Source organism: Branchiostoma belcheri, unplaced genomic scaffold, assembly GCF_001625305.1.
Source record: "Branchiostoma belcheri isolate BF01 breed outbred unplaced genomic scaffold, Haploidv18h27 scaffold218, whole genome shotgun sequence".
Taxonomy (NCBI): domain Eukaryota; kingdom Metazoa; phylum Chordata; class Leptocardii; order Amphioxiformes; family Branchiostomatidae; genus Branchiostoma; species Branchiostoma belcheri.
Window position 1 is genome coordinate 16873 of NW_017803691.1, and position 25684 is coordinate 42556.

A 25684-nucleotide genomic window follows, 5' to 3' on the forward strand; every position below is an offset into this window, starting at 1 on the left:
CAATTATACAAGGACAAGCTTTTTGAATCTCGACAGATATTTACAAAAATGGCACTTGGCCATTATCTCCCTTTTTTTACAAAGATACAACGACAAGCACTTTAAATCTCGACAGCTTTACTTTACACTTATCTCAATTTCAAAGTTATATATTGCAGGTATCTAAATACTACTAATGACGAAATTGCAACTACTACTAACGGTAGCAAAATTTGCACGGTCTGAGAAACATGGACATGTTCACGGAACTATATATTCACGGTGGTGACAGTTGCAGGAAAAAGAAAGTCCAGGAATTATTTCCTAACTGTAAAGATAAGTTCACGGTACAGAGGTGACAGTGAAAACCGTGAACATTGACCTCCCGCTTGCGTTACGTTGCGGTACAGTGAAAAAAAATCGGGTATTACAGTAATCAATTTACAGAGTATGTTTGCTTAGTTTCCAGATGTTTTGTATGATTGTCGTAAACTTAGTTTTAAATTAACGAAAACCGATGCGCGCACAGATGCCATCCATGCAATCAAATCAACATGGCCTTATTAACAATCACATAAACTATGAAGCCATACATTGAATAAACTATACATATAATATGATTATCATAACCTTTATTTTTAAAATCATGCCAGTGAGCTAATTGCATGTACAGAGTGAAAGAAAGTAAAGTAAAGTAAAGCAGTAGAATTTTTGTACTAAGCTATGATAGTACTCCATATGATTCGTCCCCATCGTCATCTATCAATGTGGTCTATCTCTTGCTACTAGTGACTGGTAATACCTCTGTAGATTCTTCACACTGGCAGAGTACCGTACTCCTTCTCTCTTGTCAGCTCCATACTTTTGTGACAACATCAAAGTGATTTTGGTTTGTATGTTGGAAAAATACAAAAGACTAACATTCTAAGTTATTGACATTCTTGAGTAAGAACAATCAGTTTTTGAATGTTAAAAGCAAAACAACGAAAATCAAAAAAAAAGTTGAAATTGTTAAAATGCAGGATTGTTAAAATTGTTAAAACTGATAAAATTGTTCAAAAAGGTAAAATTGTTAAAAATGATAAAATTGTTTAAAATGTTAATATCCTATGCACTGGGGTTTGAACTCACAATTTCTGGGATTGCTGCCTGGCGCGTTACCAACCGAGCTAACTCGGTGCGATACACATCACTCGCTGCATTGTATGTCATATAAAGTAAACAGCATGGCGGTATCGATCGCCTCAAGCCACCAAGACTTTCAACTATTAACTACGGGGTTTCCTTCTTTATCAGGTTTGCTTTTGAACCACCTTGATGTTACTTAACTATCAACCCGGCTAGCAGAAGCCGCCGGCTCCTTTGATATTACAGCCGCTCCCTGTCCAATCTTCGAAAACAGTTGGGCATGCAAGCCCTCGACGCTCGCCAGGAAACCGTCTCGCGATGTTCTCAGCAACAACAAACGAACGCCTGTGCACTCTACAATTTTGGTGATTCTTCGGAGATCGATAACAGAACCTAGATAATACTAGTTGGTAAAGATTGCGGAAAATTGTTGATACCGTGACGCGCGAGTAACTTTTTTGTTTACACGCCGGGCGCAGGTCATTGACCTCCAACTTGCGTTGTTCCAACAGAGAAGAGCAAAATGTCTGGCTCCCGCAGAACGTACCGCACTCTCCCGCTGGACGTACCGCACTCTCCCGCAGAACGTATCGCACTCTCCCGGAGGACGTCCCGCACTCTCCCGAGGGAAGTCCCGCACAGCGTCCTGCACTCTCCCGCAGAACGTCCCTCGAAAATTGATGCGTATTTCGTGGCATGTGCTGTACCTACCAAAACACTTGAGTTCATACTGTCAAAATGGAATGGCTTTGAACAGGTGTTAATTGAGTTAATCCAATTAAATCCAACAGCCAATCAGCAAGAAGAATAGATTGGTCTGCGTCAGGTTCATGCTTGCATGCCCATATATGGGCATGCCGCCGAATTTCTTTCTTATTACGTCACGCGCGTACGCCCCCACAGTACTTTCCTATGGGGACCGCTAAAAAAGCAAATAAAACAATTGTAAAAGCTTGTATCAAAAAAATTTTAAAAACACCTAGGGGTATTTACCCACTCTACCTCTATACGAAATTTCAGGTCATTTCGCCCAAAAATGAAGGAGTTGAATCAATTTAAAGAAGTGGCAGGAGGAGAAGGAGAAGAAGAAGAATCATCAGTAAAAACAGTATTTCACTCCATACTGAAGTATGGAGTGAAATAACAAGATTTAAAAGGCCTCATATATCTTATGTTTCGTATAAGCTCTTTATAAACGAGCAGGTAATTGTCTGGTTCGGGCTGTTTGAATATTCACATTTAGCAGGTTGAATATTCACATTTAGCAGGTTGAATATTCACATTAAGCAGGTTGAATATTTACATTTAGCAGGTTGAATATTCACATTTAGTAGGTTGAATATTCACATTTAGCAGGTTGAATATTCACATTTAGCAGGTTGAATATTTACATTTAGCAGGTTGACTAGTATTCATATTTAGCAGGTTGAATATTCACATTTAGCAGATCTCTGATCTGGTGCCTTTTGCTGACGTGTCATTTGTTTTGCCCTTTTGAAAACATGTTTTACTACATTTGTACCCAGACCCATCCTCATGCTTGAGGTTCTGAAGCCCCCAGTGTCAGTCTTTTCCACTACATCTAAATACAAGAAAAGTTTTGCCTGAGATTCAATGTCTCTTGTATAGTCTTTTGTCCACTATTTCAGCCTATCTTCTCCCATATATCATGCCCGTAGCCAGGATTTTGAAGGGAGTGGGCGGGGGTCTTCAACTGCTTGCTCCCCCTGAAAATGTTGAAAAATAAACCCTCTGAAATGGCATTTCCTGCGTTTTTGAGAGGATTTAAAAAATCATAGATAACCTTTTATTCAATGACAAAATGATCAGTTTTTCTACGATTCCATCCCTGCTGGTGACATGATTCAGTCCATCTTTTAAAGAAAAATTTTGGACTTTTAGATAAAAAGTGGACCAACTTGAAAGTGAACCTTTGAGCCTTGTGGGGGTTCGTCCGACCCCCCCCCCGGGCTACGGGCATGTATTTGTATAGAAAATACGAGGACTTACCTTACAAGCCAGTCAGAATATCTTCAGTTGGCACCATCTGGGCTATGAAATCATTACGATATCCTCAGTCTCCATGCTAAAACTGTGACTATGATTGTAAGCTCTGGGTCCGACAACCAAGCTTGGAGAAGTCCTTCGTAATCTGGGTGTGTTGATTGTCTGAGGCAAGCTGTTTGCATATTAACATTAATGATGTTTAAATAATAATGCCTGTTTGTCCCTCGAAATCACCTTGAACATTCCTTTGGTGCAGTACTGTTGTCAGCTGCTATGGGCCACTTTTACTTCATGTTCATAATGTTGCAGTGACTTTCTACAATCATAACAGTCTTGCTGACAGTCTTCAAATTGGTGGTGTAGATGCACAGTAGACATTGATAATTCTACAAGCTTGGTAAATATCTAGAATAGCTTAATAGATTTGCTGCTAAACTAAAGGAACTGGCAAAGTATAACAGTGTAATGTATTAGTAACATTACATTTAACATTATGTGCTTTGTATACAATGTTGAGCTTTAGTCCAGCACAAGAGTTACACAGTCACAGAGATCAAATTTTCAACGATCACTGTCGCCTTCATCAGGATAATTAATGACCAATCACTTCCGAACGTAAACTCGTGAGAGTTACGGTTGCAGACACTTGACCTTATCCACACGAGACTTTACAGATACATGACGTCAGCAATTGATCAAACGTGCCAGGGAGCTTATATCGTCCACCGTCTCTTTTAAGCATGGGTACCAGACGGTTGCCAGGACCAGTATACAGTCTAGCTCATCAGCTCCAGGACTTGATTTAATTTTAATATTAGACAGGGTCTAACCGGGGGCTGCCTGCCTGTGGCCGGTCTGACATCCAGACTACGGATACCAGGCTATCTCATGTTTATTTTGTGCAGACGACACATGTCAGTTCCCTGCCCTCCACGTACGGCGGACAGGGCAGCGATCCGCAGCGGGCCTCCACTGGGTAGAACAGCGCCCCGTTCTCGTCTTAACCAGTCTCTGGAGAAGGGTCAAGTCCTAGGTGATTGGAGAGGGGTCTTTGCCCATCCAATTTTCAAGAAAGGCGATAGGGGTGAACCTGCGAACTATAGACCAGTGTCATTAACTAGTGTAAGCTGCAAGCTGTTATCTATAATATACTCTGCAACCATGAAGCACCTGGAAAGTCACAATATACTACTCCCTACTCAACACGGATTCCGTGCCAGACACTCATGCGAATCTCAACTGGTATGCACCCTGCACGATTTAACTTCCTGGTACGACAAAGGTTTCCAAGTGGACCTTGCCATATTAGACTTCTCGAAAGCATTTGACAGTGTTCCTCATAACCGGCTAATCAGTAAACTACACTACTAAGGAATAGGGGGGGCACTCTTCACTGGATCAAAACATGGCTAATAGACAGACACCAACAGGTCATGGTGGAGGGGGAGTTATCCAAACCAGCCAAAGTCCCCAGTATTGGGCCCGTTATTATTTTTACTTTATATTAATGACATAGTTGTCTGTCAAAAGTGTTCACACTCCTTTTAAACAATAGATTACAGAACTTTGTTGAACATAACGGCCTGTTAGCTGACACGCAATTTGGTTTCAGGAAAAAATGCCGAACGTCTATATGTCGTATATGTTTGCTTTGTCGACATGAAGAAGGCATTTGACAGTGTGTGGCGGGATGGTCTATTTTATAAATCATCAAATTGTGGTGTATGTGGTCAGTTTTTCAATGTATTACAATCCATGTACCGCGATGTTAATTATGTAGTCAGACTTCAAAATGGCTTATCAAGTCCATTTGCCTCGACATGTGGAGTAAGACAAGGTTGCAATCTCAGCCCATTGTTATTAAATCTTTTTATTAATGACCTGCCACAATGTTTTGATTGTAACGAATGCGACGCTGCTTCTTTAAGTTACAAATCGCTTAACTGCCTGTCTTGGGCAGATGACCTTGCTCTAATTTCCTTGTCGGAAAAGGGGCTTCAGAACTGTATTAATAATTTAGAAGTGTATTGTAACAACTGAAAATTGAGTGTGAATGTATCCAAAACGAAAGTGCTAGTTTTTGCAAAAGGCCCCACAAATTATGTAACAAATTTTGTATATACGGTAAAGAAATAGAAGTAACTGACAGCTATAATTATCTTGGTGTACCACTGACGTCTTCGGGCAAATTTAAAACAGCTAGAACATTTTTAAAGACGAAAGTTATGAGAGCACTTTTCAAGCTCAAATCATTTCTATTCTCTGAATAAAATATCCCAATTCATTTAGGCAAAAGCTTATTCAATAAACTTCTAAAACAGCTTAACTCATTGTATCCAAACGAATTCCAGAATCTTCGCCCAAAAATGTCTTATCTATACTGAATCAACTTGACTTGAATGACTGTCTACCTGCAACAATAAGAAAGAGTGTGAGTTCTGACTCCACTCACTCTTACGTGATTCATTTTAAGAAAAAGTCAGACAAAGATAAATTACTAAGGCTTACGTCTGGCCTTAGGTGTCCTCCCTGGCTAATTTGGCATTTTAGCTTTCCATCGTTTTCTCACAAAGAAATTTAGAAAGAACTTTAGTCGTACTGAATATTGATACCTGGGTACAAAAGGGTTATGAAGATGATTTTATGGACCATATGGATGACGTCATCACATTTTATTGCCCCAAATGTAATTATCTTTAAAGTTATAATATAGCACTTTGGTACAAGTAACTGAAATAAAAGTATGCACGAATTGATATCTACTAATTAGCTGTAGTTATTAGAGAATAACCTAATTGCCTAATTAAAATCTAGTTATTCTCTAATAACTACGGGTAATTAGTAGATATCAATTTGTGCAAACGTACGTTTGTAGCTTTGACTTTTATTTCAGTTACTTGTACCAAAGTGCTATATTATAACTTTAAAGATAATTACATTTGGGGCAATAAAATGTGATGACATCATCCATATGGTCCAAAAATCATATTCATAACCCTTTTGTACCCAGGTATCAATATTCAGTACAACTATAGTTCTTTCTAAATTTCTTTGTGAGAAAACGATGGAAAGCTAAAATGCCAAATTAGCCAGGGAGGACACCTTAAATTAGAAAAAGACATCCTTGCAATTGAAAATGTGCATCTTCCTCTACAAATCACAGAATTTGATATTATTGATTTGATGAATTTCCTGAAATTTCTACTAGGTGTAAATTCCAAATCATCAAATGACGGAATTCGCGGCGAATTGGGAACATTTCCTGTCATGATTGATGCCGAAATAAAACTTATAAAATACTGGCACCGTTTAGAAAATTTACCCGAAGACGCTCTACTCCACGAGGCATACAATATTCTACATTCCGCTGATTCTGACTGGGTAAATCATATACACGACATCCTTAATTATAACGGTTTTGGATATGTATGGACAAACCCCAGGCTGTATCACGTTGACATGTTTACAGATCAATTACGACGTCGTTTACAGGATATTTACATCCAAGAATACCATACTTCAGTTCAAAACAATTCAAAACTTTCTGTCTATTCGATGTTAAAGACGAGGTACGGACAAGAAAATTACCTTTCTGAAATACACAATTTTGAAGTTCGTAGATCGATTACAAAGATGAGAATTTCTAGCCATAAATTGAATATAGAATTAGGAAGATATAAAAAAATCCCTCGCAACCAGAGGTTTTGTCCATTCTGTCCCAATGATATTGAAGACGAACAACATTTTATTTTGAATTGTACACTATATAACGATAAACGCACAAAGCTGTTCAACCTTCTCTCCGTCTGCTCAACAGAATTTGTTACATTTCATGCTATAGATAAATTTAAGTTCATCCTAGAAGGCAATAACCCTTACTGTGTACAAATAGGTAAATATATCAAAGAATGTTTAGACCTTAGAACAAGTAGTATTAGTTGACCCGCATATTGTTCTGTACGTAGGATATTTTCGTTGTACCCATGTATAATTGTCCGTATATCTACATGTCTTTGACCTTACAAAAGTCCCTGTACTTTTTGTTGTGTCAATAAAGTTCTTCTTCTTCTTCTATAATCAAATCAACATGGTCTTAGTGAATAGACAAAAATGAAGACTGCTATTCAGACTCTGTTTATTTGTAGTTTATACATGTACAATCCAATGTCAAGACATCATTATCAATTGATAATAAAATCAACACATACACGTAGGTGGAAATATAAAATTTCCTCTTCACATTCTAAAAATTCCTTCTGTACATTCTAAAAATCTTACGTATGCATTCTAAAAATTACCCCCATACATTCTAAAAATCACCGCCATACACTCTAAAATGAACTCCATACATTCTAACAATCACCTCTATGCACCTCTGTTAACTTTAAGTTCACGTTTGAGAAATTTTGTAATGATTTTAAGGAAAACTGTGCAACATTTAAGGAAACTGTGCAATGTTATGTGTCTGTGAATTGTATCACAATGTTATGTGTTTAATGTTTCCCTACATGTACGGTCATAATTTATGGCCGACGTGACCTGGGCTCAATGTCCCTTTCTTATTTGCGAATTAAGAATGATTTTATATAAAATTCACCTCTGTACATTCCAAAATCTCTTCTAGATATTCTAAAAACTTCCACTGCGAACGTTACTAGAAATGCGTTCGATGTGTGTATGCCTACAAGAAAAAATCACACCAATTATAAACAATCAAGACACCATGTAAGATGGTGACAACTGTAGGATTTTAGGACACTCTTACTTTCAAACTCTTGCTTTCACTCCCATATTAACACTTTACAGTGGGCATTTAACATTTGACATGAAACACATGGAAGGATTTTGTGGTCCGTTGTCTGCTGAAAAAGCTGTCTGCTAAAAGTCAAAATAGGAGTGTCATTTCGACACGTTATCTATAGTAAACTTGCTCAAGGGAAGATCCCGCCAATACGGGGACGCCTAAGCTTCATATCCCGTGACTTTCTGTTGTTTATTGTGAAAAACTTATCCGATAAGACCCCAAGTATGTATGATATGTAAGGTGTGTTGAGGTGTTACGCTTAGCTATTGTAGTGCGCAAAGGAGTGCCGCTTCTATATGTTATTTGTTTGATCATGTGGAACAGGCCACACCGTCTTGATTTTATGGATGACATCCTCTGAAGACCCCCAAACTAGTGCGCGCCGGCGAAAAAAAATCCGGCCAAAAATAAAAATGCTGCTAAACCACAGGAATACAAAGCTGGTATTGTGAATTTGCTGCAGTACATCTATAGCGACGAAACACAAGCCGGCACATAGTATGCAAATGAGTATTATGCAAACTTTTGCATACGTGCCTATATTACTACATCTTCTTGTAAACCCTTGTATATTTCACGTACTATAAGCAGCAAGCTTCTGTATGTGACATTTTGGACCCCAGTCACTATGTTTTCGATCGAAATATTTGTGGTTTTAACGTCTGATTTAACGGTTCCGGTTGTCATTCCGAGTTTCATTACGAATTCCTGGCGACAGATTAAATAGAATTTCATAAGTTCATGGGTACATAAGCTGCAGATGAAAATGTTGACCTGTGTTAACACAACCTGGAACGCTAAATCTAACAGTAACACATAAAATTTAACACCATCAACTATTCGTAACAAACAACATATAAGAATATACAATAAAAAGCCCGGAGGTATAAAATCTCATATTTTACTTGTTCATTCTGGAATGAGGTTGACTTGTTTCTTAGGTTGCCCACAAGAACGTTATGTGATAGAGAGATATTTCTTACTAGTTAAAGTTTATATTGCTTGGCTCTTTTTACCTCTGTCTATTTTGATGCCATTGAATGGCTAATAAACTTGTTTACCGGAAGATTTATACTATTTTAGACAGAAGTATAGAGGCAAAGTTTTAGAACAATATATCTTATTAGCTTTGTTCAGGTGCGTGTACACGTGTATAAAAAAGTTTTGATATAATGATAATCATTATGTTGTTGTACATTTTGGTTGAATGGTCTCTAGATAGTGCGAGCATCGATAAATCGTCGACCGTAACTCGAGCGGCATACACCCGTGTGTCGAGCGAGTTTCGGCCGACTCCCGTTTGGTAAAAGGTAATCTTTATGTTAACCAGACGGTTGTGTAAATTTGTGGCTCTTGTGGTAGTATTTGATCTTTCACAGAATTCCTGTTTATATTTCTATTTTATTCTGCCAGTCCGCTCCATTACTTTGCTAAAAATATTACGACAGGTCAAGCATAAAAATTGGCCAAACTATTCATTTTTAGGTGGATACACTGGCCTTGCTTCATCTGCTTGCCATGTCATAGGGAATTCATTATCATAGATGTAGGGAAACAATCCGATTCATCTACATGTATGTCATCATCTAACCGCCCCATTCTTATCCGACTTAGTAACTACAATGACAAGTTAGATATTATATACCATTCCAAAACACTAGCTAACCAAAACATAACAGTAGTCCAGCCTACTATTTCTTACGAGATTTCCGACTTAGAATACGTTCTGCTAAACTTCTGTAAGATACTTCTCCGCGTCCCTAAAATTTCAGTTAACGCTGCTGTAAGGGGCGAATTAGGCGTATTCCCACTGCACATAGATATCCAGACGCAACTGATCAAATATTGGATAAGACTAAACAACCTCCCTGAAGACAGAATAGTTAAGAAAGCATATCACGAAGCCGTTATACAAGAGCAGGACTGGGTAGTCCATGTACGAGACACACTATGTAGACATGGTTTCCAAAATATTTGGTTGAACCCCATTACAGATGACAAATATTTCGGATTTATTTTCAAAGAGCGCCTTAAGGACGGATCTCTATCTGGCTGGAGACAAAAGATAAATTTTTATAGCTTTAAAAAAACTTGAAACATACTCAAAAATAAAAAGGAACTTTCACATCGAGAACTATCTTCTATCTGTTCAAAACAAATCCTTTATAGTTAATACCACAAAATTAAGAATCGGAGCACACTGCCTAGAGATTGAAAAAGGCAGACACAACAATATACCAGCCAGTCAGAGATTATGTCCTACGTGTAAAGATGGAGTTGAAGACGAATATCATTTTCTGATGACATGCCCCACATACGACGAAGAGAGACGCAAATTAATGCAGATGATCCGATGTAAGACTACTAAAACATTACCCAACACATCTAGAGAGACGTTCTATGTACTTATGTCATGTCCAGACACATTTTCTGTATATATAGGTCAGTACATTTATAATGCCATGCAAAAAAGACATCTTAGAATAGCTGCATAAGTAGAGTCACTGAACTTTTTTTAATCAACTTCCTGTGTAGCGTTTCGTAGCATTTATATGTAGAATTTTATCATTCCTGACAAGTAACTTAGTATACACTCTGTTTAGTAGCAATAGAACATGTTAAGTATTATTAGGTACAACTGCTCACTGTACCCTTCATGTATATAGTTTAGCGTAATGTAGAATGTACATGTAGAGTCGAAATATTCTATGGCCAGCAGTTCTTTATAATACTCTGTCAGATACAATGTCCGTTGACCATATGTATAGCATTATGTTAGACACATACCAACTAGTAATCTTATTATTTGCCATACATTGTACCCGTGACAATCGTTGTGCAATAAACTTTGACTTGACTTTGACTTGTATTCCCAAGCGATCGCCCGAGCCTCGCACAATGTGACAGCGACGATTTACAAGCCAAAAATACGCGCGATTGTCGGTCGATCACAAAATCGGCCGATCTTTCGGCGATTGACAAATACGGCCGAAGCTCGTCAACAATGTGACAGGGGCATTACGATAACTTCCTGTTTCTACAACACCCAGTGGAGATCACTGATGGAAATGAACAAAACGCCATGTACGTTTGACAACGCGGGCAAAAAGGCAAGTTTAGTGTGTTTGTCTCACCTGTTTCGTCTGCAAAGGTGACCACAGCCTGCCCATGCCCCAGTAATTTCACCCTGGTGACGGCCCCGCCAGCTGACAGGTTCCCGCTCTGGAAGTAGCCTGTGACTTTGTCCTGTAGTCCGCCCAGCTCGGGCAGGCCGCGGACATGAACAGGCCGAGTGGAAGAGGACATTTTGTCCCCCTCTCAGCCAAGGAACCTTGCAAACCCGGAAGTAACTTTCACACACCTGAAATTATTGATATAACGGGAGTTAACAGTACAGCCCTTATTTTGAGCGTCCTAGTTTCGACTGATAGTCACACAGTAACACAGCATAGCCGCCTAAATGTGAAAGTAAATTAAACGCTCTCTGTACAGCTTTGTTTACACAATCCCCCTAGTAACTGGAAAGTCCCGACCTTAAGTCACAACCTTACGTCATCAGTCTCATCACCACACCAGTTCCGAAAGTACGAAGGGTAACGTCCTCTGGGGACACCACACCCAGGTATGACAATTTGTAGGCGACGTTAGGTTACTTAAATTATCCACAAAAGACGTCATTTAAAAACATTGAACATTCGTAGGTGTAAGTAGGGTTCTATACAAACCAGAACGTAAATACAGTCAAAGGCCGGTTATGAATAATATGAATCAGGTAGCATTAGCCCCCTAGTCTTAATGTTTAGTAATGAGAAAGGGGTACAACGTCCGTCGTGTTTGATCATGATAAACCTGACATAAACATGACATTATCCGACAAAGTTACTTGTTGCAACGTACGTTTTTAATAGAGTCCCTGATCACCCATCGGTGGAAACGAACAAGGGGGTTAACGTTAATCGTTTTCATTGTTATCTTCGGCGCGAGCCAGTCAAACATAATCAATTGTGACATATATTTTGAGAAATGAAGCTCATACGTTACACCGCAATGTGCAAAACATGACCTCGCTATAGCGCAACAGTCAGAATGCAAATAGGGCTGTTTTCAAATTTCCCCACTATGATAACTTAAGCTATGTCCTAAATTCTGTGTAGCCAGCTTGGCTCAACTTGGGCTTCCCGAACAAATAGCATATAACACCGTACATTGCTACAAATACATGTACATCTGCTTGCTAATTGCTTATTTCAAGTAAGCCGTTTTTAAAGATATAGAGTGTTCACCATTTCTGTGAGCAAGGCGTCTATGCGGTGATGTCCTTGTTGTGAGCTACACTTCGATACCAGTTCATACAATGGCATGTAAAATTAGATTTACTAGTTTGTAATAATTTCTCCACTTCTAAAGTGTCACTTCATTTGGGGGCAGAGGCATTATATTGTGTCACTGTTTTACTTTCATGCGTTCTGTGCACTGCATTCCTTAGAATCTGAGGACCAGAAGTAACAGACCTGGGGTGGTCCAGGTTTATTGCTGTTTTATGGGCAAAGCCCTATCTCTTCCTTTATTCTGCACTACTTAACTTTAAAAATCATTGTATAACGGAAAAACAGTCAGTAGGAGTTGTTTATTCATAGCTCTTCCCTCTCACACTTTAAAATACATTTTCCACTCCATTTATCTGTAGGTCTTTGTCACCATGAAATGGCCTGATCACTGCTAAATATGGCAAATTAAGTTGGGTGCAATTCTATGGAATTAAGGGCCAAATAGCACTGGCTCAGCTTCATTGCCATGTTACATTCGATAATAAATGGGCATTTGGGTATTTCCTTGTGCTGGACCCTTTACTGTCATATCACAATGTGTATAGACTTCCCTATGTAGTTTTCCAATCAAACTTCAGACAAGTCAAGTTAGATATATATCTGTATCTGTATAGCCGGTATAACCGCCTTTCGGCGTAACACACCAGCTAATAATTGCATAGTTTAACAGTAATGCCAGCAAATCCATCCATATGGCACTGTAACGTTGCTTATTACATGCTGTAGCCAGCAATCTATTCATGCACATTGAAACTAACACCTTAACATTTGAAAGATTAGAGGCATTTTAAATCACATTTGTTACTGCCATCTGCCTACTGAAATATTTGGAATTGTATTTTCATTTTGGAAAAAGGTTCAAATTTGGTATGATTCCATAACGGGACACTACTAAGATATTAATAACCCATTGAATGTATTGTTGGGGGATTTATCAAGTGAAACACCAGTCATTGCTAATCTCATCATTCTATTAGACAAAATACATATTTTTAAAAACCGGGAGATATCGAATCTATCCATCCACACGTTTATTGCCTTCGTTAGATATGCATACAGAATTGAGAAAATATTGCGACAGCTAAAATCAAAATATGTAAACACAACAAAAAGTGGAAACCTTTATACCGTTTTGTATTGTCACTGATTACTACCACATGTATCTGTCTGTCAATGTATGTACACCTGCATGTTCTTGTTTAAGATTGATTTTTTATGCTTTGTATATCTAAATATTAATAAAGTTTGAAATAAAAAGAAAAGTTTGAAAAAATCTTTTTAAAAAGTGCCTATGCCTCATTATATGATAAGGATGGGTATAAGTTGCTATGACAAAAAAAATCAAATGATTATTGCATACATGTATATCATTCTTCTTCAGCAAATTACACATGTGAACCATCATAAATGTGTCTGGTTTGTGTTTGCGATTGTATCAGATGGTAGTTACATCTTATTCTGATTGTCATATTTTCACCATCAAAATACAAAAAAATACTTCAGCAACATATCTTATTTATCCTGATGGTGTAGCTGTTAACAAGAAACTGATATTTCAATACTGTAACAAGTTAAGCAAATGCATTGTGGATATCTTTGTGTCTGCGTGTGTTTGTGAGTTTATGTGTGTGTGTGTGTGTGTGTGTGTGTGTGTGTGTGTGTGTGTGTGCGTGTGTGTGTGCTACTACTTACCATTATTATCCATTTCACTGATGAGTACAATGCAATGTACAAAGTGCAATTATGTAATACCTACAATGCAAACTTACCCAAACAACAACTTCCGAGACAAATTGTTGCACGTTGAATACTAGTAAATGCATTCTATAAATGTATGCTTATTAGTTAAGACGGTATTTCCTGCACTGGCAAGGACTAATCTATCATTAAAAGCTATAAAACAATACTAAGATATCTTTAAAACACAGTTGATGCACAATAAAGAATTCGATTTGATATTTATCAATTACTACTACAAGATGTGTGATTCTGATCACAATATTTTCCTTCCTTTACATGTAGGTATTAAGCACCTAAAGACCTTGGTTGTTTAGAATTGTCACATTTGGCATTATCATATCATGAATGCATCATCCTGTCTGATCAAATTATAGCACTGAAAAAAGTTTCCACTACAAGGCTGAATGGGAATTTTAAAAAAAAATTGATCCTCCTTTCATTTATGACATCTTGAATGTGATAAGGTATTCTGGATAAGCCTGTACATCATGAAAGATCACAAACACAGTGGGATTGTTCACATCATTCACAGTTGAGTCAAAGGGGACGTTAGGCTTATCACTCCTCATTGGAGCTTTAGTCATGTCTGCAGCCCCCTTGGTGTATTCTCCAGTTGTGACCTTGCACAGGAACATTTTCTTGTGTTTGGTGGTTGGGTCTGGTACAGAGTAGTAGTCCTTTGTGGAGTAAGCTGCTTTCAGGGCAAAGTATGAACCCTGACCTTCCCAACATCCTGTGGAGAAAATAAAAGGAAATAGATAAGTCAGAAATTGAAGTTACATTTCAATATTCAAACATAGTCAGAGATATACATTTTAGTAAGGCATTTTAAAGATAATTATCATGTTAATTAAACCATTTGGATAAAGGTGTTTCCTCAAGTAGTGTCTTTGCCCCTTTTCTTTCAAGCACTCACTGTCCTTGAATACCTGATGTCAGCTACAAAGTATTAAGTTAGTTACAACATGGAAAGGAAAAGTAAGTAACTCATGAAGGATCACGTACCAACATTTCCTCCACTGTAGCTCCTGTTGAAGCCATTATGAGTGATTACCTCAGTAACTTCCTTCTTAGTCCCATGCCACAGTTCTTGCTCCACTGCCCTGTAAGACCAATCATCTTAATTAATTGAGCCTTAATCTAGACCTCAGGAATTTTAGATGAAACAGGTACTTGTCTCCTTGGTAAACCTGGTGTGTTCATTGGCAATGAATGTTCAGACAAAGTTGGAAAGACCCCTTGCTGTAAGAAACTTCTATGAGAAAATATTACACAGCAAAATGTCTCGGAGCCAAGTTTCTTCTTCAAAATATTACGTGTGTTTTTTGGAATCTGTATGGTAGAAAGATATCAAATGTAAATCATGATGTCATTTCAAGGTCTTAGGTTACGAATGTGATCAATCAATAATGTAATCAACATATTCGTACCTTCTCGGGTTGATTTGCGCAACTTTCTGTCGTTGAGCACAGTAATGTCTCCACAGGGTAGGGTTCTGGACCCTCTCAATGCTCACTACCGTTGCCCTCATCCCCTGTAGACTGTTGGTGAACTTCCCTGCCACTATGCAGTACTCCTGGGAGCCAGACTTCAGGGGAACGATGTGGCAGAGTTTGAGTTGCTTTGTACTTCGGTCCTGTGGCTGTGGGTCCCATGTTGAAGGCAAAGCGCCACCTGTTTATTTAAATACAAAATCATTGTTAACTGAAGTAGTGGTTAGCAACCCTGCTTCGGAATGTAGAGTTTGGGAGTCAGGTCTTGGCTGTAATCACTCACCTGACATGCATGCTATTGGAAAGGGTTGCAGTCCTTAGGATGGGACAATAAGCCATGATCCACTGATCATTGTACTTGTCGGGAAATTCTCTGGTACAATATGTCCATAGACATTATAGTGCCTGCCTTCTCTGTCATAACTAGTGCTATAGATTGAAGATTCAGGCTAACTAATCAATTTATCTATCAAAAGACAATATTTCTATGAAGTGAAGACTAGATAAAAATCAATGCACATACAGATATAACCCATAAATTCAAGCTTGTGAACAATCCACACCAATTTGATTTGTTGGTTTCTGATTTTTAAAAAATGAAGCACCAGGACAAAAAAACAGACCCAGGCATCCTGTGATAGGGGCCATTATGTCAACATACTAGGGTGGTGTAGAATTCAAACAATGAATTCTGAATTCGGAATTTTGAAGTTTTAATCAAACATCTGCATTGATAAATGGAAAAAAACTATAACAAATAGGAAGACAAGGGCCTTTAAGGACTTCTCTCCAACTATTTGGGTCAAAATATTAACATTTTGGAGTTGATTCACCACTTGTTTTTTTCTGCAAGTCAGAGAAAAATAAAGCAGACGAGTTCAAGATGTGTAGTTTTTTTTTTAATTTTTAAGTTTGAAGTAAACTTAAAAGTTTATTTCAAACTCTATTGCATCCAAGGAAGACTTGATACAAACTTACCCACGTCTGCCTTCTTGTCTCTCCTCTGTACAGGGAAGGACCTTTTGGACTGTTTCAGGGTGACTCTCATGGCCTTGAAGTCAATCTCACAATCCTCATTCTCATCATCGTATTTTACAGAACTCTTCTTTGCTTTGTATGCAGCCTCGATGATGGCATTTGCGGCTGGGTGAATTTTTTGCTCCCTACCTTGAGTTACAACATAGCTCCTGAGGAAACATAGTAACTGTTACATAAAATGGCTGATCAATGTTTCGTCAATTTGCTTACATGTAGGTAAGGAATAACAACTGAATGATAGATTGGCAATAACTAAAATTCGCTGTAAATCTCTAAAGTAACACACACACATACTGTGGCCAATAGCTGCCAAGTCTTGAGATCTAATCTTAAGGATATAGTGAAGGAATGTCTTAAACTGCCACCATTACCGCTAACGACAAGTTAAGAAATACCAAAAAAAGTAATTGCTCGCAAACCAATTTTGTATCCAGGCAGTTTCATCTATAATGCAGCAAACCCATGTCAGTACTACTGAGCTTTTTGGCAAACTATATTTACTAGTATAGAATGGAAATAAGTGGTAGATATACAGAACTTACCACCGTGCATCCTTCTGGACCGAATGTGCTTTTCCCCAGTCCCTTCTTTGCTCCTCCACCTTAGTATTCAGGACTGTCCAAATTCTCTTCAAGACCTCAGTGACATCGTAAATCGCACCTTGGATGAGAAGGCAGTCAACACCACTTCCTGCAATATAAAAATCCATTGAAATTAACTTAACGTCATGAAATATTCCTCCTGTTCTACGTATGGAAACGAGAAAAGGGAATAGAACGAACTTGAGCCTGGTGCGGCGGAGGCGGGGTCTCTCACAAATCTGAACTGGCGAGGACCCTGCTGCATTGATCCACCCAATCATGTCTTGTATATATGTAAACATTACTAAGGCACTAATGCACTTGTCAGGTCTTTAGCACACATAAAATAAGTTGTTTTATGTTCCCTTCTCGGTTATTCTTTTTCCCTTTGTTTTTCATGTACCGGTTCACAATCACACGTGTCACAATTGTAACTAACAAAGCGCAACGGCTACCAATAATCCTACACTGTTGAGCTGGGCAGTAATGAAGAAGAAAAGAGGACAAAGCAAGGCACCTGGTTCCCAAAGACAATGTACTAGGCAGGCTTACACCATTGCAATGCGGCCGCGCTACACTATCGCAATTTATCAAGTATACTGCATCGCTCCTACTCTTCTCAATAATTATGTTGCATTCTTGATGCTTAAGGCTAAGCTGCCTCTCACAAGGGGCTGCCAGCTTTATGTCACCATTCAAAATGACAAAATCCCTCACATGTCCGAGCCGATTCTGGGATCACTTCCTACGGATCAACAGAATTTGATCCATACATGTATACATGACCAAGTGACGTGAAGGTGTTGCATCACCGCTTCTGGCACAGAAATACATCATAGGTATTTTGTGTTTCTTCCAAGGTTCACCCTTCATGGAAGGTACTCATCAGTTCAGTTGGGCGACATTGGCCGTATGTCAGCCAAACAGACAAATAGAACAATACAAATGCGAATTTCATGTACTTCTGCCACAAAGTCTTAGCCACTAAAGGCGGCGTATGGAGTGACCGGCTGAATAAATGTTATAAACGAGAACCATGTGGCTGAAGAGATGTCATTAATGAGGAATATGACTGCGCATGCGGTACAAAAGATGTTGGTCAGCTGAAGAACGATTCCCCTGATAACTATAGCCCACCTTGCTTGACCACGACGTCCCTGTCTTCACCGTAGGTATGGATCATCCTGGCCTCCTCTGCTGTCAGCATGGTGATAGCAGGGTTCTGAATCTTCTGCTCCTGACAGTTCTTCACCACGATGCTGTCCACAGCCTTCCTGGCCCTGTCTATCCTGTCCTGGTCAGGTCCAAACAGGTGCAGCGTCAGTTCTCTTGGAGTAGACACCGGGAAGGATGTGTCCCCTGCAGGTTTCGGTGCAGAATACCGCCTGCTGACTGAAACTTGGGAACTGTAGCTGACGCTGTAGTACTGTAAGAAATGGATACAGTTATTTAAACATTAGCATTGATTTTGCCTTCTCCCTGCTGCCTAACCACCTACAGTAACCTTCAGTGTGATGAAGCAATTTCGGCACCAAGGACAAAAGCTGGTAATCAGTCAATTGTTGAGAAACAAGAAGTCACAGACATGATTGCACAAAATTTTAATTCCAATCGCCATGGAAGCTTCAGAATATGTCTGAGGAAATAAATATGTCTAAGATAGCTTTAAACAATGTTTATTAGGGTTAGATGATCAAGGGTTAGGTGTAACAAGTCGATCGGTGTAATGTAGCCAGCTGCCGCCGCGCCGCGTGCCTGTGAAGCTGGTGTGTTACGCCGAAAGGCGGTTATACCGTCTATACATGTACAGGTCCAATGGTTTCCCACTCCATGTGGAGTTAAACAGGGGGAAGTATTGTCACCTACATTATTTCATTATATGTTAACGATCTGGCAAAGCTGGTAAAGCAATCTGATATCGGAGTTATTCTACTGTATGCAGATGACATTGTTCTCATTGCTGAGACTGAGGCCCAACTACAGAAAATGTTTTACATTTGTATCTAAGTGGTGCTCAGAATGAAGACTGATGATCAATCAGTCTAAAACCCAAATTATGCATTTCGAAAACGTGGTATAAAGCAAAGCTCCTATGAATTTATGTTTGGAAAGATGAAACTGGACTATACGAGCTCTTACAACTACTTGGACCTCCACTTAGATGAACATTTGGTTTTTAAAAACTACGACAAAAGTTTGGTCATACAAAATAGGGCCATCCGCTGTTTTCTCGGTGTTCCTCGCTTCGCACCCACTTCTGCTATAAACGGTGGCATGGGCTGGGTCCCATGTAAGGTTAGGTGGAAGGGAGCGATGGTGGCACTGTGGAACAGACTTGTTGGTATGCCTGTGATGACCAGCCTGAATACCAGCCGGATTTTCGCTACGCAACGCTTGATTTTTTCGAGCGTTGTGTCCGGATCCGGATGGTACCCAGGCTATGTGATGACAGGATTACAAAGAAGGTTTTCAAGTGGGACCCACGTAATGAAGGCCCGGGCCCATGGGGCAAAAATATATATGAAATATTTTGTGATTCAGAACATGAATATGTCTTTTTAAGTAGGATCAGAGGCAACACTAGACATATTAAAGACATACTGTTCTTCCAATATGAACAAAACTGGTCCTCAGGGCTATGGCTTAAACCAAAGCATAGAACGTATGCTCTGATCAAAGATACTTTCGCCCAAGAAAAGTATGTCACTCTCCCTCTTTCAAGATCCCAGAGATCTCCGTGTGCTCAGTTAAGAGCCGGGATTCCCCCCCCCCTGAATATAGAAACAGGACGATATTCTGCTATTCCTGAAGGGGATAGAATTTGCTCATTGTGTGATTTACGTGAAATAGAGAATGAGATTCACTTCAAATTTTATTGCCCTTTTACGACAATCTTCGCCAAACACTATTTGAGAAAACGTACATAAAGAAACCCAATATCATCTGGGAAAGAGATGAAGCAAAACTAGACTGGTTATTTAATGTGTGTGTTTTTGTAATTGCATTATATATTCATCAAGCTTGGGAAAAACGTAGAAACTTCACTTAGTCATAAATTTCTCCTTTGTTTTTCTTTTTCGCGGATTCGTTTACATGTTTAAGTTTATTTGACTTTATGTACTTCTGAGTTGCATTTATGTACTTTTGACAATTTGAGTTGACTTTGTGCACTTTTGACTCTTATGTACCGATTATGTTATGTTCAACTTTGTATTAAGTTCATTTGATGTCTCAAGTCTGACCTTTTATTTTGGACTTGGATGTATGTTTCTATGATTTCTGTACCTATGTTTATGTTCATGTTTAATTGTTCTGGTGTCTTATAAGTCCATATGGACTGGGCGACAAAAGTCGCAAGACAAATTCATTCATTGGTGCAGATACAGAAATAACAGTGGTGCAGCAATGTATTATAATGGCATATGGGATAACATATATATGGGATAATTGTATGATGAAGGTTAGATGTCTTTGGTAAAAACATACAGTTAAAAATAAATCAAACAGCTGGATAAATCTTGTCTTTCATCAATGAATAAGCTGGGACGCAAGGTAGTGGACGCTGCCTGAAATATTTGACCCCTTAAAGAATCTAACGAGTACATGAAGCTTGATCTATTTTGAATGACGCCATGTGAGGTAGTCTTACTGTGTTTGGTCCTCCTCTCCCTCGTGAAGGAACATCGGGGATAATCAGACAACGGTTTTCTCGTCCTGCAACATCCAGCAGGGCTCGACCTGTTTCACCTGTCAAGAACTTGTACATTCCTGCAGGTTGGATGATACTAGTAGTTAAAAGATGTTGGATTTGATAGCAAAAACAGAACAGGAAATGGTTGAATACAGGAAAACATTCACATCATATAGCAATACATTATACACTGACCCTTTATCAATGCAGATGCACTTAACCTACTATATAAAATGTGGTACAAAACCTTAAAAAACAACTACAACTTAAGATTGCAATCTCGTGTTTTACTAACCCCTCGAACAGATATCAGCAACCATTAGACAAATTAATTGAACATATAATCTACAAACCTGGTTTCGTGATCTCCTTGCTGACTTTCTTCACGTCAGTCACTAGTTTTTCCAACTTCTTCTTTGCCTCTTGTGTCCCGTCTTTCGTCCCTGTGATGGAGAATCCACCAGTTGCCCTGCTTGTGATCTTCACTGCCTGTTCCATGTGCTGCCTCTCCACTTCTGCGATGTCGTCCTTCTTGTACTCCTGTAGAAACTTCGTACAGCCTTCACTGGTGTCCACACTCACCGTGATAATAGTGTTAGTGGAGATGTACTTTCCGATATCTTCTTTCACAGTAGCCACGTCATGTGGAGGACCGACGATCCACACATTCTTCTTGCCGAGGTGGATACAGATGAGATGCTTTCCTTGAAGACTCTTAAAGAGCAATGTGGCCTCCTTGGACTTCAAGACTTCAACAGAGTCTGCATCAAACGGGATGGTTGACTCCGACACACACTGTGTCATCACCCTTTTTGCCTTTTCTAAGTCCTCACTCTTTAGCGCAAAAAGCTTGACTGTCTCCTCTTCAACACCGAAGGCTACTTTCAACTGGTTTCCCTGCAAGCAGCCTTCGAAGTGCATCCTTCCCTTCTCTGTTTTCAGAAATGCCGCGACGCCGCTGGAGACTTTTACCCTCTCTTCTGCCGGATACTGCGTCGTCTCGTACACGTGGAGTTTTGCCGTCATCACTGCGCGATCGTCTCCCGTCAGCTTCACCTCTTTGTGCTCCATGTCGATCTTCATGTCCACTTCAGGATGGGACGCCGCGAAGTCACTGAGAAGAAGAAGCTTGAGTTTGTTTCTATCAAGCTTAATAGTCGCCGTGACACTTGGAGCCTTCTCTCTTGCCTTCATCTCAGCCTTTGCAATCTCCTGCATACCCTTGAGCGATACATACAATGCATCAATGTATAGAATAAAACGAATTTAATTATCTCTGTGTTAATTTTCAAACTTGACCTTAAATACCATTTGCTATCCAACCCCAATCACATTTAAATATTTATGTCTACATATGCACTTTTTAAAAAGTTAGTTGTATTTCTGTTTACATCTCAACTGTTTCATTATTCATACACACATGACACACACATAAATACACACACAAACACACACACATACACATACAAATCACACAAACACACACACACACACATACACACACACTAACACACGCAGACACACAAACACAAACACACACACATACATACACACACAAACACACACACATATACATACACACACTAACACACACAGGGACACTAACACACACAGATACACAAACGCACATACAAATACAGACACACTTGTAAGGGGTCAGGGACCGAGTCAAAGGTCCCCGGACTATCCTCTATCGCTGTGATGGTCCCGAGGGTAAGACAGGAGCCTCCAAAGTTCGTTCGGATGGTTTATTGACACAATCTCAGCAAGTCACAGTAGGCGAGGGATGAGTGGCAGATGAATTGGGATGGGAAACTCCCTTATCAGCCCCACGGAGTGCCCGGGGAAGCCCCTAAGTGGAAGCCGGCTTGGCCCTCAGAGTAAAGTTCGGCGTCCGAGAGAGGAGGTGTTCGCCAAGTCGCCAAGGGTTCCCCATACTCTGGACTCCGCGGCAGCCGTTGTTGGCGACGCCTCAGGGGGGAGCCTAATGGCACAGTATTGTGTGTAGTTTGCAAGAATTCTAGGAATTGCACAGGCATTTTTTTCCACAGGCATGGCATGTCTACAGGCATGTTGATGGCACACTTTTATGGACACATTCCTACGTAGTCCTAAATTCTTGCCCACATACCCACATGCCTTTCAAGTGGAAGTTTTACATTCTTCCCACATTTCTTCCCACATGCCTTCCAAGTGGATGTCTTAGCATTCCAAGTGGAAGTCCTACATTCTTGCTCACATTCCTGTCCCACATGCCTTCCAAGTGAATGAACTACAAACTCCTAAAACATTTTAGAATTACTTCTGTGAGTACAGTCGATAGTGTTTAGATGTGCTGTTGTAGTACCAGGTAGCCGCTTGTGTTGAGTGTCCGTTGGATAGGTAAGTTTGCCATATACATTATCTATGTCTAGTTGTCAAGGTCGTGATTTGGAGTTAGTTTTTTTTAAGTTGCCAACACTAGTCAAAGAAGTTGCCAACACTAGTCAAAGTGTGTGTGTTGTTTTAGGATCTGTTATGACAATAGACAATAGCATTTTAAGGAGGGCCCCGCATGCCCATTTTCCGTAGAGTGTAATTGACTGTTTTAATTCTACGACTGTAACCGGGCCGATCTATTAACGCGTGTCCTGGATGGTAAGTTTGCCATGTTCAATGATGAATCCTATGATGAATTCTACGTAAGTCAGCACAAGACATAGACTTTAATAAATGTATCTTAAATGTTAATATAATTTATAGAGACCATGCGCGTTTTTTGTGTAAATACTACTCTACTGGAATTTGGAAAATGACCCACGCTGTCTTTCCACCAAGCTTCTATTGAGTCGCATGGTTGGGATACATTCAAGTTGATATTTATAAGTTCAAAAAATCGGCGAGTACAGTATTATCATGTGACCCGTTTCTAGCAAACTAGCGCATTTGAAGCTTGCGTTGTGTATAGACTATTGCACATATTAGATGTTTTGTGCTACCGTTTTACAAGAAGTTCTAAATATAACAACTCTTCATGAATGGAAAGGATTGTTCATATAAATTTCTATTTCATTACAAATTCAAACTGTTGACACGGAGATCAGTTAGCTAGGATAGGTATATCGCGAAGTTAACTCCTCACGAACATAAATGCACTTACATATATGTTGTACACATCAGAGGTTGACATTGATAGGTTGTTGATGTTGGTTGGCATAACCAAATATATTGACTAGATCAATTTTGTTATAGGACAATGTAGAAGTACACATGTATTTTAGAGTTTTTTTATGCATGCAGTCCTAAGTATGCCGTAAAATTAATCATGTATGATATATGACAATACATCTGCATACTATCTACACCAGAGAGAGATTTGTACTTCTGTAAGACCATCGACACAGGTGTTTTATACGGCTTTATTTAGCCTTAAATGGATTTCCTGTTACATTACCTTAAGTTTGCCTGGCCATAGGGTGCTTGCGGGAGGCCTCCGGTTAGAAAAAATACCACCCAAAAACGACAACTGCAAGGGGTCATTCGCACCTTCTGCCATGTGATGACTTTTTGAAAACTAGTAGAAGGGAAACCTTTTTTCAGGCCCAAGATCATCAGTTTTGGCTTGCACAATAATTCCTCTCCGGCTGTCACACAGTCCTATGTGAACTATTTCCGCCCAGAACGTTGGTCCTCTGCGTGCCCAGTTCCATTTTCTTAGCCACCTCAGCAATATATCCTGTAACTGTCAAGTCCAGTCCGTGAAACGCGGGTGGTCGTCTTTAAATTGTAGGTTACTCAGATGTGTTGTTGCCATTTACGATTTAAGCGCTTAGTGGTGGTGGTTTCTCCTGATGAGAACAACAACGTTTCATTCGGGAGCTGTTCGATTTGGAACAACGTGGAATTTGTACAATGCCTGCCCTTCGTCATGCGCTGAAAACCGGTGGGACATATAGTGGTATGGTTGCTATGCCTGCATTCTTAACATGCGCTGTAAACCCTAGGGATTTGTGGCATGTCGTCAATGCCTGTCTGCACATGCGCTGAAGTCTTATGGATGTCCTACTTTCTGGCCCTCATTCCCACATGTCTTCCAAGTGGATGTTTTACATTCTTGACATTCCCACATGCCTTCCAAGTGGAAGTTTTACATTCTTGCTTCCATGCATTCGCACATGCCTTACAACATTCCTTCCAAGTGGAAGTCTTCAAGCCTTCCAAGTGGAAGTCCTACATTTTTGCTCACATTCCTTTCCCACATGCCTTCCAGGTGAATAAACTACAACCTCTAAAGACATTTTAGAATTACTTCTGTGAGTAAAGTCGATCACATTGTGAATCTGAACATGTTGGGGAAATGCTGAGAAGGAGACTTACAGATATGCACTGATCTGATGATGTCTTCGAAGCTTCTACAGTTTTCAAAAGGGAAGTCAAACCCTTCAGACATAGTTTTAGACATAGCTACAATTTTAGACAACTACCTTTCATCATGTAGATTTTAGTTATTTTATATACTGTTCTTCAATGTCCTTTTATGTTTGTAACTGACGATTAGCCTCTGGGCATGAATTTGCAATAAACTTCTCAATTATTATAATAGAAGAGAAAGATATCATAATAATAGTACCTGTTTAAATGCAGCAGAGCTCAGAAGACTGTCGGTACAGATTCACAAGAATTTTTAGTCTTGTGAATCTGTACCGACTTCATGAACATCATGGGAGTCTTGTCAATCTGTACAATTTCCACAATGTCCCAAGGGTTTCCTGGAATTTCACTAGGTAGGAATTGTATGTCAAGTGTATGTCCCACATTCTAGCCACATTCCCCACATGCCGTACCCAGTGAATGGTTAGCATTTTGTCCACAGGCATGCGGAATGTCCACAGGCATTTCTCTGACCCACATCTATG

General features: G+C 39.5%; 1 protein-coding gene across 2 annotated transcripts in view; it reads right to left on the reverse strand.

Annotated features, from left to right (window-relative positions):
- Window positions 1-13251: 13251 nt before the first annotated feature.
- The window catches only part of LOC109470056, an 18448-nt gene continuing 6015 nt past the window's right edge, over window positions 13252-25684 (reverse strand). The window contains exons 2-9 of one of the 2 annotated variants that reach the window (XM_019768835.1): window positions 21143-22001; window positions 20748-20866; window positions 18236-18524; window positions 17060-17207; window positions 16458-16666; window positions 15417-15660; window positions 14992-15089; window positions 13252-14719 (exon numbers count right to left, since the gene is read on the reverse strand). In XM_019768835.1, the coding sequence (XP_019624394.1) occupies window positions 14427-14719; window positions 14992-15089; window positions 15417-15660; window positions 16458-16666; window positions 17060-17207; window positions 18236-18524; window positions 20748-20866; window positions 21143-22001 (2259 nt within the window). In that variant the 3' untranslated portion in view covers window positions 13252-14426. Of the gene's footprint in view, window positions 14720-14991; window positions 15090-15416; window positions 15661-16457; window positions 16667-17059; window positions 17208-18235; window positions 18525-20747; window positions 20867-21142; window positions 22011-25684 lie in introns of both variants that reach the window. The other variant, XM_019768834.1, reaches the window with a different exon arrangement.